Source organism: Halyomorpha halys, unplaced genomic scaffold (assembly GCF_000696795.3).
Source record: "Halyomorpha halys isolate HHAL.00 unplaced genomic scaffold, Hhal_1.1 Scaffold333.1, whole genome shotgun sequence".
NCBI lineage: Eukaryota > Metazoa > Arthropoda > Insecta > Hemiptera > Pentatomidae > Halyomorpha > Halyomorpha halys.
In genome coordinates this window covers 499,704-511,925 of record NW_027113196.1, presented here as the reverse complement: position 1 = coordinate 511,925, position 12,222 = coordinate 499,704, and the positions used below count along the sequence as shown (strand labels likewise).

Genomic DNA, 12,222 nt, shown 5'->3' with positions numbered 1-12,222 from the left:
AAATAATTGATAATAAATTCAATTATATTATATATAAATAAATAATTGACCGTATTAATTCAAATTGTGTTGAAGATGGTCAGGGCTGTGGTGACAGGAAAACAAAAAATAGTTAACTAAATATTTAATGATGTTTTGTCCCACTTTGTAGAGCTTCCATCAGGGCAAAAAAGATACTAAAACAACTAAAAATATTTTTACATAATAGGATAAAATACAAAAGGTAAATTAAGGTAGGAATAAAATTATGTAAATATAAGTGAAAAGAAAATTATATACAAATGAAAGAAAAGAAGAAATAAAATAGTATAAATAGACAATGTTAAGAATATAAAAAATATTATGCTAACTATTAGGTTAAAAATGAAAAAGAGACATAATAAGAGGTAAAACAGAAAAGTAGAAATGAGAAAATAAAATTTAACATACTAAAAACCGAAAATAAAGAAATGAGTTAAAATTACATAAAGTTCAAGAAAGAATAAATACAAATAAAATTTAATAATAATAATAAAATAGTAAAGAACAAATCTATGACAATATATTCTTATCATTATCTATTTTATGTTTCTACTATTTTATTTCATCTCTTTGTTCATTTGTATATAATTTTCTTTTCACTTATACTTATATAATTTTACCTATACCTTAATTTACCTTTAGTATTTTATCCTATTAAGTCAAAATATATGTTGTTTTTGTTTTTTGTATCTTTTTAGCCCTGATGAAGCTCTATAAAATGGGACAAAACATCATTAAATATTTAGTTGTTAACTATTTTTTGTTTTCTTGTGACGACAGTCGGGGGACCATCTTCATAATTTTCACCTTCCCGGTCTTTAAATCTTTTTTTAGAATCCACCAATCTACACAATACTTTGGGGAGCATGAAGGATGGTAAGTGAAACTTATGTGATGCACGCACTGCACCAGATCTTTTACTTTACTTACCATCTCAGTAACAAGATTATTGATTGTTATTGAGTCAAATTTTCAAAAATGAAGTTTTTAACAGAACTATACATTTTAGAGCCCTTAGTGTAAAAAAAAAAAAAAGAATTTTGGCCATACGTCTATTTGCTACTTCTGTTATTGTTTTGTAGGATATTGACTCCTGATTTTTTATGTACTGACTCAGGGTTTTTGTACCCATGTTTTAAAAATATTTTTTATTTTTAGTTTCACACGGAGACCTGTTCACTTTTGGTTTATTTATTTCTAAAACTATACATCTCCTGGAGCATTCAAAATGCTTGTTTGATGAATAATTAAATTGACAAATAATATAAATTAAATATGCAATTTTTATTGGAGTAATATTATAGAATATAAAGAGTCGTGTGAGTGGACATACCAAAGATTTGTTTTAAAATCATTCAAATCCCTTAAGACATCAGAAAACCTGTTAATGTAGCAACATGAAAAAAGAATTACACCATATTCAGGTAAGATGATTAAGTAATATTTTTATTATTATTAATTATTATTAAATAAGATTTAGTAATATTTAAGTAATATTAATAATAGCCAATATTTACCTGGAGAGGATAGTGACCGAGGCCGATCTCCTCCAAGCTGGATTTCCTCATCGTCAGCCCCTGTCTCAATGAGTTACTCCTTCTCATTAGAATATCATCGACCACTCTCAGGGAGTTCGATCTGTGAGAAAATTAATGTATTAAGTTTTTGTTAAAGCAAACGACAGAGAATATGTATTGTATTATGTTTTAAATGATAAAAAATATATTTATAAAAGAATAATTAACGAACAGAATGATTGACCATTTCTTGCCTCTTTTTTATAACAAATTAATTTCTTTATTCTTTCATTCTTTCTCTATCCCACAGCAGAAAGAATAGTTTATTTATTTTATGTGTATTCCTCATGCTTTTGTGAGCATAAGGCCTTGTAAGAAATATATTAGTTTACAAGCATTTTGATAACATATTTAGACATAAATCTATAAATCATAGAAAAATAAATGAAGTAAACAATAAATAACAATTTAACAATAAGGAATAATATATGTATTGAAAAATATATACATAAATAGAACTAAAAATCAAGACTAGTTAAATTGGCAATCACTGGGCTAAAATAGTGTGACTTTTAAGCCAAAAACAATGTTTTTCTTTAGCAAACTTCACTTTAATCTTAATATATTTAAGGAATGATTTTAGTTTAAAAAAAAAAAATTACTTAGGTCTACTCAGTTAGTTATAATAAAAAATGGATATGAGAAACAAATTTACTCCATCCTATTATTTTTCTAATTAGCAAAATGTACTATAACTGAAAAAGAACTAAGGGCTTGAAAATAATTATAATGGTTGGGAGTGTGGTCAAAAAGGAACAAAAAATAGTTAATAACTATTTGTTTGCTAATGTTTTGCCCCACTCTATAGGGCTTCATCAGAGCTAAAAAAGATATGTATATAGTTGACCATAAAAATTTATATATAAGATGGTCAGGGTTGCGGTCAAAAGAGAAACAAAAATAGTTTATAACTATTTATTTTCCAACGTTTCGCCCCACTTTGCAGGGCTTCGTTAGGGCTGTTCAAAGGTAAAGGTAAATACAAAAATAACAAAATTCGGCTATTCTTATATTTTCACTACTTTTCACGGTAGGGCTTGTAAAGGTTCCTTTTGAACCCCTACTCGTCGTAACACTCTCTTCCTCTATATTTAATTATTTTCTATTAACCGGTTTTTATTTCAAAAACTTTCTTCAGACTAGTTTATATATCTAACTTTCAATAGCCTTTCTCTTGTCAATGGAGGACTAAAGTTTTGGTTTAGTGATTCAATCCTCAATTGACAAGGAAGAAAGGAAGGCCATGCATAGTATTGTTATTTGACATTGTTAAATTACCTTCCCCTGAAAGTGCCAGCAACTGTTGGTGAGTCTGGAAGAGAAAGTGAGTTCGCTTTCGTTGTAGACAATGGTGGCCGAGGAGGCGGGAAGTATTGGCCCGACCCTCGCCTCGAGCCAGCCCCTGCGCCTGCCAACAGACCGGTACTGCAGAAGCTAATGTTGGACTTTCTGCGTGAGTTGTGTCTTTCAAATGTCTTTTGAGCAGAGAATGGGCTTGGTCGTATCAAATATCTGAAATTATTTTGTAGAATCATTAAAGGGCACTTTATTATTAAAATAAACAAACTAAAAATGCAAAAGGTTCATCACATTTAAATAATTTTGTCTCTTTATTATTTTTTGCAATTAACTGGAAAAGCAAAAACCTTAAAGGCAAAGGCAACTGACCCATCGATGGCTTACGTCTTTATAATAAAAATAAATATCTGTATAAAAAAAAACTTACATTATATCTCCCTCCTCCAATTTAAGGTCGCAGGAAGGATTTATGATGACGTAGGACAGACTGGATCTTTTTTCACTGACATCGTCGTAGTCTATCGAAGGCAGGTTCAAACTCTCCATCCTCGATCTGACTAGGTTGGCTATCTCCGCCCTTTCAATCATTTCAGTGTGGTTGTCTTTTGCTTCATCGCCCATATTTATTGAATACTGAAATATATGTTAACAATTACATTTCATAATTTGCACTTATGTTCCATATGACTGTATATTTATCTAATACATACACATATTTATTCGTCGATGTGATTCTCAAAATTTTGTTTGAAACTCTTTAACTTAACTTTTTATCGATATATAAAGTGGACTCTCATTATAATGTGGCTCCTTATATACCAGATTTGGATATAATGTGGGTTTAAAAATAGGTTGTTTAATCGCACCAAAGAACGAAAAAATAACTAAAGGAATCAAGTACATTGGCAACACACTGTATTTACCACATCTTAGATGAAGGGACATAAATTATCTATTGTTGCAAATAGCTACCATTAAACTAGTAATATCCAAGTATAAGTCTGTGAACTAAACCAGAAATTTAATGATGTGTTCAACAATCTCAACTCCTGACTCATGGGGGGGCGGTCCCGCTAGGCATTTTGAGATATTATTATACTGAATTTACATCTTAAAAATTTTCAGCTAACATTGAAAAATCAGAAAAGCTTAACAATAAGTTGTCACACAATCCTTCTTGTGGCTAACAGACAACTGCCTTAAACCGACAGTTATTAAAAATATTTCTTTTTACATAAATTTATTAACTAAATTTTCTTAATCATATTCATATTTTCTTTACTCCTTTTGACTTATATAAATTCATATTTCATTTCTATAATTCTGTTATTTTACTTACATATATGTTCTCTTTCTCACTTTTTTCATAACTCTAATTTTTAATTATTTTCTGTTTTTTATATTTATCTCACATTTCCCCTTATTTAATTTATATTTAATGTTTACTATCCATCTTTTATCTTTCAACTGTTACTTCCACCTTATCTTGCATTTATTACTTTATAATTAATATTTTTATTATATAAATTTACACACTTTTGTACATATATTCAATTCTGTATAATTTTTTTTTTTTTGTGCTTTCCTCTTTCTTAATTTTAATATTACTTATTCACATATTGGCTTTGCCTTCTTATAATACTTTGACTATACATTTTCTTTCAGTAATATTTATATATCTTCATTGTTACTTATTTTACAATCATTCTGTAATTCTTTTTATTCATTAAGGTTGTTATCTTGTTTTTTGTTTTTAGCTTTGAAGAAGGTTTGAAATTCTGGCCAATAAATTTGCACTTATAAATAAATTTTTAATTGTTTGTGTTCTTTACTGACCGTGTCCCTAACTATCTTGTCCTCATATGTATATATCCACAGTCGACTATTATAAAATAACTGATATTTTTTTTAATTATTTCTTATAATTAGTGTACTATATATTTTTTTAAGTAAAAAGATCTTTTACTACATGATTATATAGTTGTTCCTATATATTTATATTTTATACATAATTTATTTTATAAAAAATAGATTTATATTTTTCTACCTCTGCTAGAGTTCAGGTGGTTTTAACTTTGAATTATTGTGGATAATTTACTAGAGATAAATCAATTAATTTAATTAAAGATAGAAATAAGACCAAGTGCATAAAAGTTTAAGGCAGAATTAAAGTGATAGATTTTTATTTATGAAAATGAAATGAAAAAAGTTTATCATTCTGGGACTAGGTCCCCTTAGAACAATTACAAAGGCAATTTCAATTTTATAATAACATTTATTAGCGATAAAACAGTGTTGCTACACTTAATTATAACTTATATACAGAGAGGAAAAAATAGATTAATTAAAAAACTAACTAACTAAGTAAAAACAAAACAAAAAGCTAATTACAAAATATCTGTACTATTATAATAATGGGTCAGATTGGTGAAGCAAAAGGTAGTAAAATATAAGGCATTTGAACGAGGAAAGGGTTGGTACAGAACCCAGTGCAGGTTGAGATATGCAGTTCGGATAAAAAGGATTTATCAAATGCAGCAGTTCGGTGAGGTGGAGGGTAGATGTTAGATAAATGCGACCTGGTAATACGGGATTGGACTGAGAATTTGAATTGCAGGTTTTCTAGGATATAGGAGGGGCGTTGATTACTAATTGCTTGGAATAAAAAAGAAGCTAGGAAATATTGGCATCGGAAGGATGGATAGAGCCATTTCAGCTCGGCGTAATACTGGGTTACGTGAGTATCTCTGGTGATCTTGAAAATAAATCGTACTGCACAATTTATAAGACGTTTAAGTTTAGGTACGAGATTACCCAAGAGTCCACCATATACTAGGCAGCCATAGTCAAAGTGGGGAAAAACAAGAGAAGAAACTAAGAGTTGACGGGTTTTAAGTGGATGGTTTATATATCGCGTAAAGTTGATCGTAAAATATGTTTATACTGTGGCTGGAGTTACAACAGCCAATATCTATTTTTAGAGGTTTATAGTTTTTTACATAATAATATAGTTTGACAAAGACTTAACTTTTACAAGTAAACAAATTGTTCTCAGAAGACTATAATTTTTTTTTTTTATATCACAACAATGAAATGTCCATCTTAATTTCTCAAAACCTATAAATATTTTAAATATAAAAGATAATTTTAAACATTTTATTCACAAATACACATAGTTATTTGATTCTTCTAAAATTTCAAAATAGATAGGTTGTGAATGTTTAATGATAAAAAATATTTTCAGTGAATCTTATTGGAAAAGTTATAATAAAACAAGTTAAATTATGTGTTGAATGAGCACTGGAAAGTAATGATTCGGTCAAGAGGTATGATTGTAAACTCTCTTCTCTGGTTGTTCTTTATTCCAATATCTGTTTTTTTTAAGTCAATATACAACCAGAACACGTGGTTTAAGACCATACTACTTGACGAAATTATTTGCAGATTTATGTTCTATGAGATAAATTTCTTGCATCGGACTCCTATACTATAAGATCCAAGAAACAAAGTGAGATTTAAAGTTTGGACTTGCAGATGAGTTCTTACAGCTCCTTTCTTCATGTTTTTAGAGTGGAGGTCATGGGCCATTGTTGGACTGGAAATCTTCCTCAATAAAATAGTTTTTACGAGGATAGTAATAATTATTTAATAAAATAACAGCACTAATAAAAATGATGACTTTTATTAACTCACCATAAATGTTTTCTTTGTTATTACAAGAATTTTTTTCTTAGCATACATTCCTTGGCTAGGGCCTGGTGGTGAATTTGGCTCTACTAACACACTCATAAATCTTGATTATAAAATTTTTTTTAGATAAAGTAATCTTAGTTTATCAATTGTGTTATTGTTCTTCTATAGAGATATGATATCATAATTATTGACTAGTAAATCATATGAATTTCCCCAAGATAAACTGGTTAAATATCACTTTTGCCACTATTAATCATACAAAATTGACATATTTTTTCTTGTAATGTAGTCTATAATCATTTTGAAACAAATATTGGTGCCTTTGCAATATATTTCAATGTTTTGAGCCTGCCTTATACTTTTTTTTTTTTTAGCTATTTACATTTTTCATTAAATATCCTAGATCATAAAGATATTCTAATCATGATTTGGAATGCTACAAGTATTTATCTAATAATCTTTCAACACTAGCAAAATCAAGATAAATTAATTTACAAAAAATAAAAATATCAATTCATTAAAATACCACTAAAAAGCAGAATATAAACTAACAATACTTAAAAAATAAGTAAATATATGATACATTAGTTTACAAAGAAGATCTCTAAAATACTTGTATTGGTTAGTAAAGTAAATGTGGTTATTAATAAGGTGCAGGAGTGGTTATTGATAAGACAGCATGCAATTACTTCAGTGCAAATGGTATTTGGTCAACATACGCTCAACTTTTATTGATCTAACTAGAACCTTTGCTAAATAGTTCATTTATCGTCTAATTTTTATCCCCAGAAATTAAAATCTACTTCATTTAAGGTTGTTTTTATAATTGGTATTTTTAATTAGACAATTGGCACAATTGACTTCGGTACAATAGACTTACCTGAGACTGTTGGTGAGCTCCATTGTTAGTAGGAACAGGTTGATATGCCATGCTTCCGTCATCAGCGTTCGAACATTGCTCCTGGTTGAGCAGCGCAAGAAACAGAAAACAAACATATCTGGTCCCCAATCACATTCCAAAAATGTTCTCAATAATTACAGATAAAAGTGGGCTTTTTAATCTGATAAATTTCAACGGTCAACACGATTTTTGTCTCTAAGTCCTAGATGTCAAATTTCGATTACTTCCACATAACTAATAAAATAAAAAATGGTTTTAATAAATAAAGTTTGCTTTTTTAGAAACTAGAACAATATTTCAGATTTTAAGTGAAATATGGACCATTTTTTCAATTGTTAAAAATAAATCTAAAAATATGTGCCTGACAGTATATCTTGCTGTTTTGTTCTTGAATTTGAAATCAAACCAAGCACTTTATGAACATAACTTCTGAGATACAGCCCTTAAACAACAATAATTTTTCCTAAAAAAGTCAATACTATCATGATTGTCTCTTATTTTGTGAGGTATCATCAAAATATTTGTTCTTCAAAAACATTAATTTAGAATGAATTTGAAGTAAAATTAATTAGCTTTCAGTTCAGTCCTTATGAGATCTTTTTAGAGTCAATGGTTCTCTTAAAAACTACGGGTAACCAATAAAAATTGAAAAGTGGAATTTGAGAGAATTAATTATGATAAATTGTGAGAATTAAATTGTGATAAAAAGACTAAATGTAAAAAATATATTCATATTATTTTAAATTGTGATGAAAAGACTAAATATAAAATACAAATCGGGAAAAAATTATTGTACTCGAAACTTAAAAAAACTGTCCAAGTATTAATTACTAAGATTTTAATAAATTGCAATTAAGCCTAAACATTCGTTCAAGGCTAAAATAAAAATTAATTAAATTGACTTCGAACATAATAAAATTTACTTTAACTTTGTTCAAAATCCAAAATATTGTTCTAGTTTCTACAAAAGCAAACTTTATATGGTGAAACCATTAATTTTTTTAATAATGAGCGGAAGTAATCAAATTTGATATTGTTTTGTTGACCTGAGTTGTTAATGGAGTAGTTTATTTGATGAAATTGAATTAAATTATTTTCTTTTATCTTTGATGTCTAAGCTCTCAGAAATGTATACCCCAATTGTAAGGCTATTTTAAAAATATTTGTAATAAAAAAGAGAAATGTAATGACCCTGCTGATATGTACTCTATTTTCTCTAAACAAGAGGTATCCCAGTAGCGATTCCTTCGTATTCTATTACTGATGCTTTAATTTGAATTATTGCTGTATTCAGAATCATTTTGATTCTGAATAATATTATTATATCATTTAGCAACCATTCTTGAAGTAATAAATGAAAAAAAATATATTTCAATAAAATAAAATCTAATTTTTATTTGTAATATAATGTCCATTTTGTTTATAAATTGAAAAATAAAACAGTTACATTTATGACTTTCTTAATTCTAAAGAACAAGCACTGTTCATAATAAAAATGGGGGAATAGAATTCACATGTTGATATTAGTAATTTCCAGTAAATATTTTTGGTTTATTTAGACTTTCTATAAACATGAGAGACCAAATCATAAACGAACACTCTTAGTTTGTGTTTATAAATAAATGCATTGCTAAACAAATATAAGCACATCTTTTTTTACTCATTTATTCCCTCAGTACGGAACTTAATTTCCAGCTGAGGCTCTTAAGGAAACAGAAGGAGCAATAAAACAGTTATTCAATGAGGTGTAAACAAATTTTAATAATTGAGCAGGATTGCCACTTTCTTTAAAAATAAATACAGACAAAAAGTGTAAAATATAATTAATAGGGAAATATCAGATTAACTATTTTGTATATTAAAAAAATATAATTTAAATTTTTTAAGGAACCAGAAGTAGGGCTGACAAGATTTCATACAATTATTTAAAAACAAAACAAAAAAAAAGTGAAAATTTAGAAACAGACCTTCCTGTTAACTTGATATATTTTTATAATTAGAAATCTACAAGAAAAACTCAAAAATTGGGAAAAAAAAAATATTAAAAGATAATAAAGGCTTCTAGCCAATAAATGAATTACTCAGTGAATTGTCACCTTCTTGTTAGTATGGAACACAGCATTGTTTGAAACTGTCGAAAACTTTAATTCAAAATTTTTCACTATCGCAATACTTCCCCTTACTGTATATTCCATACAGTAAAAGTAAAAAATCTTTCAGGCTAAAACTAAATGAATCGCTGAAATACAGGCGAAATAACGTCCTATAAAAGCAGTCAGGGAGATAGGGAATGCATGTCCTAGGAATTATAGGTGGCCCCTGGTCATGAGGGAAATGCTCACTAATAAAACTCTCTTTCCCTCATTTTCAGGTGTGATAGTAATGCTACCAATAAATACATAATTTATTTTAGAATTTAAGATTATATTCATTTATATATGTCATTTTTGAAATACCCGATTCAATTATAGTCTGAAACTACAATTATTTCTTACCTGAACGTTTTTGTAATGTCTAGCTCACATCAATAGCATTTTTCTACTATTTAGCCACATAAATAAGTTCACAAAACGTACTTGTAAATTAATAAAAATTAATTGAATTGTGACAAGTTCTGTGGATTTTATTTCCACAATAATTTCTTAACTTTAAGGCAACTTTCTTCAAGATACTTTGATCATTTAGATACATCAACTTTCAAAGTTCTATTATGCAGCTGTCCAGAACAAAGGAATTTTACTTAAAGAAGATTTTTTTTCAATTAATCAGCATTATGAGTACGATTTGATTGAAGTTCATTTGAATATCTAATAACAATAGCATTGCGATGATAATGAAAGAAAAGTATCTATTGTTTTACTTGGAAGTAAAAATAATATTGATTTAGATAACTTTCATCTTTATTTAAAGTAAATTTTCTGAGGAGCCTAATAAGAAAGTGCAGTAATAAATACAGATTATTACTAGAAGAAAAATAGAAGAAAAAAGAAAGAGAATTGGAAGTAGGTTAATGGTGAGACATGACATGTTGAGTGATATTCAGTCATGCTGCTTTGGTTAGCTACCTTCCGAGCTCGCTTGTTACTGCTTTATACACTATATCTTTTAAATTAAACAGGTTTAACTATTATATACATTGCCAAAAATAACAAGCAAACTCAGCTATTATGTTAAATATATAATTAAAATAAAATTATGAAATTTGTTTAAAAGAACTGCAAGGCAATTATAAATAAAAGTATATATTACTAACTTAATTTCAGAATCAACTCATTTCATAAAATCAAGCTTATAATTTATAAAACTATAGTTAAATGCGAATTAATAAAAATAAAAGCAAGCAAAATTTTAAATATAAAAGTTAAGTTTAGTCGTACGCATTCTATATATTAATAAGTCGACCACTTACTTGAGGTGAACCTGTGATGTTCGTGTCTTGTGTTCTGTAGATACCAATTGGTATTTCACAAGTCGTCGAACACAGTTTCTGGTACAATCGACCATATGTTCTTATCCACATATCATCCTTAGTTATTTTCATCTGAAAAAGCAAGAAATAATATAGATGAGGAAGGTTATGGTCTTGAGAATAAAAGAAAGGATGGTGTTGTATTATAGTTATTTATAGATAATTGATAATATTTAATTAGTTTAACTATGGAGGAAGTTAATTATTACAGGCAATATTGGTTGCACCACTACTCCAGTATAAATTGTATAATGTTTTAGTTTTGTTGTGAATCAGGGAAGGTTATATAACAAAAGACTGCATTTGAGTTGACATTTCTGTTTCAATCTGACGGACCAGATGAAACTCCTCAAAGTGGGTTGAAACGTTGGTTAACAATAAATAGTCTTCTTTTACTATTATGATACCTTTATTGACCGCCACCCATACTATCTTCCTACAATCTGCTTCATATGGTCAGTTATCTTCTTCCAATTTATTATTTTTATATGATTATAATCCTTACATTGTTTCTTAATGTAACTGGAGGTTTTAAATATTAAAATTAAAATTCAGATTATTGTCTATTGTTCAGTTTTTTCTTTTCTTTTTCCCTGTGTGGATGACAAAGGCTTATTCCATTCTCCATACTATATTCTATGAAATCTCTGGTGGACAGTTTTCCCAATCCCTTTGTTACTGCTATTATTTATTAAGTTAATGTTTCATTAACTAATAATACTATACCATAACTAAATCTGTTATATATTTCCTATATTTATGAACGTAACATATTTTTGCATAGTCTGTTACTTTTAATATAATTTCATAAATAATCTTTTGATTTGTATCTAGATCTTTGAGCTATATTTCTTATTGATGGTGTGAAGATAGTTGACCGTAGATATATAATATGAGAAGATGGTCGGGGATGCAGTCCGCAGAAAAAACACATATAAGCAAACAAATAATTTGGATTATCTCTCTAGGAGGTCTGGTGAGTCAATTCATTTAAAATTTTTTGGGGTTAGTGACTTCCATTTTTGAATGAATTATTTATTAATTATTCTTGACATTGTACGTTTCGGGACCACTGTCCCATATTCATGCACTTTAAAACCTATAACAATAATAAAACTAACATAACACCAATCTTCATCCTTATATATTTTAATTTATACAATAATATTCACCTCATGATTTCATATGGGAAATCATGTCAACCATTTGTGCATCTTCACTTCTCTGGTAGTAAGAAATGAAGAATGATGGCTGTGCTAGAG

At 28.1% G+C, this 12,222-nt stretch overlaps 1 protein-coding gene across 13 annotated transcripts in view; it reads right to left on the bottom strand.

The window, feature by feature from the left end:
* Nucleotides 1-12,222, bottom strand: part of SLO2 (slowpoke 2) — a 471,240-nt gene that overhangs the window by 8,636 nt on the left and 450,382 nt on the right. For 10 of the 13 annotated variants that reach the window (XM_067050782.1, XM_067050783.1, XM_067050785.1 and 7 more), the window contains 5 exons: nucleotides 10,901-11,032; nucleotides 7,471-7,551; nucleotides 3,325-3,530; nucleotides 2,877-3,110; nucleotides 1,539-1,659 (listed from right to left, as the gene is read on the bottom strand). In XM_067050782.1, coding sequence (XP_066906883.1) covers nucleotides 1,539-1,659; nucleotides 2,877-3,110; nucleotides 3,325-3,530; nucleotides 7,471-7,551; nucleotides 10,901-11,032 — 774 coding nt within the window. The remainder of the gene's footprint in view (nucleotides 1-1,538; nucleotides 1,660-2,876; nucleotides 3,111-3,324; nucleotides 3,531-7,470; nucleotides 7,552-10,900; nucleotides 11,033-12,222) is intronic. The other 3 variants (XM_067050787.1, XM_067050791.1, XM_067050794.1) reach the window with 1 other exon arrangement.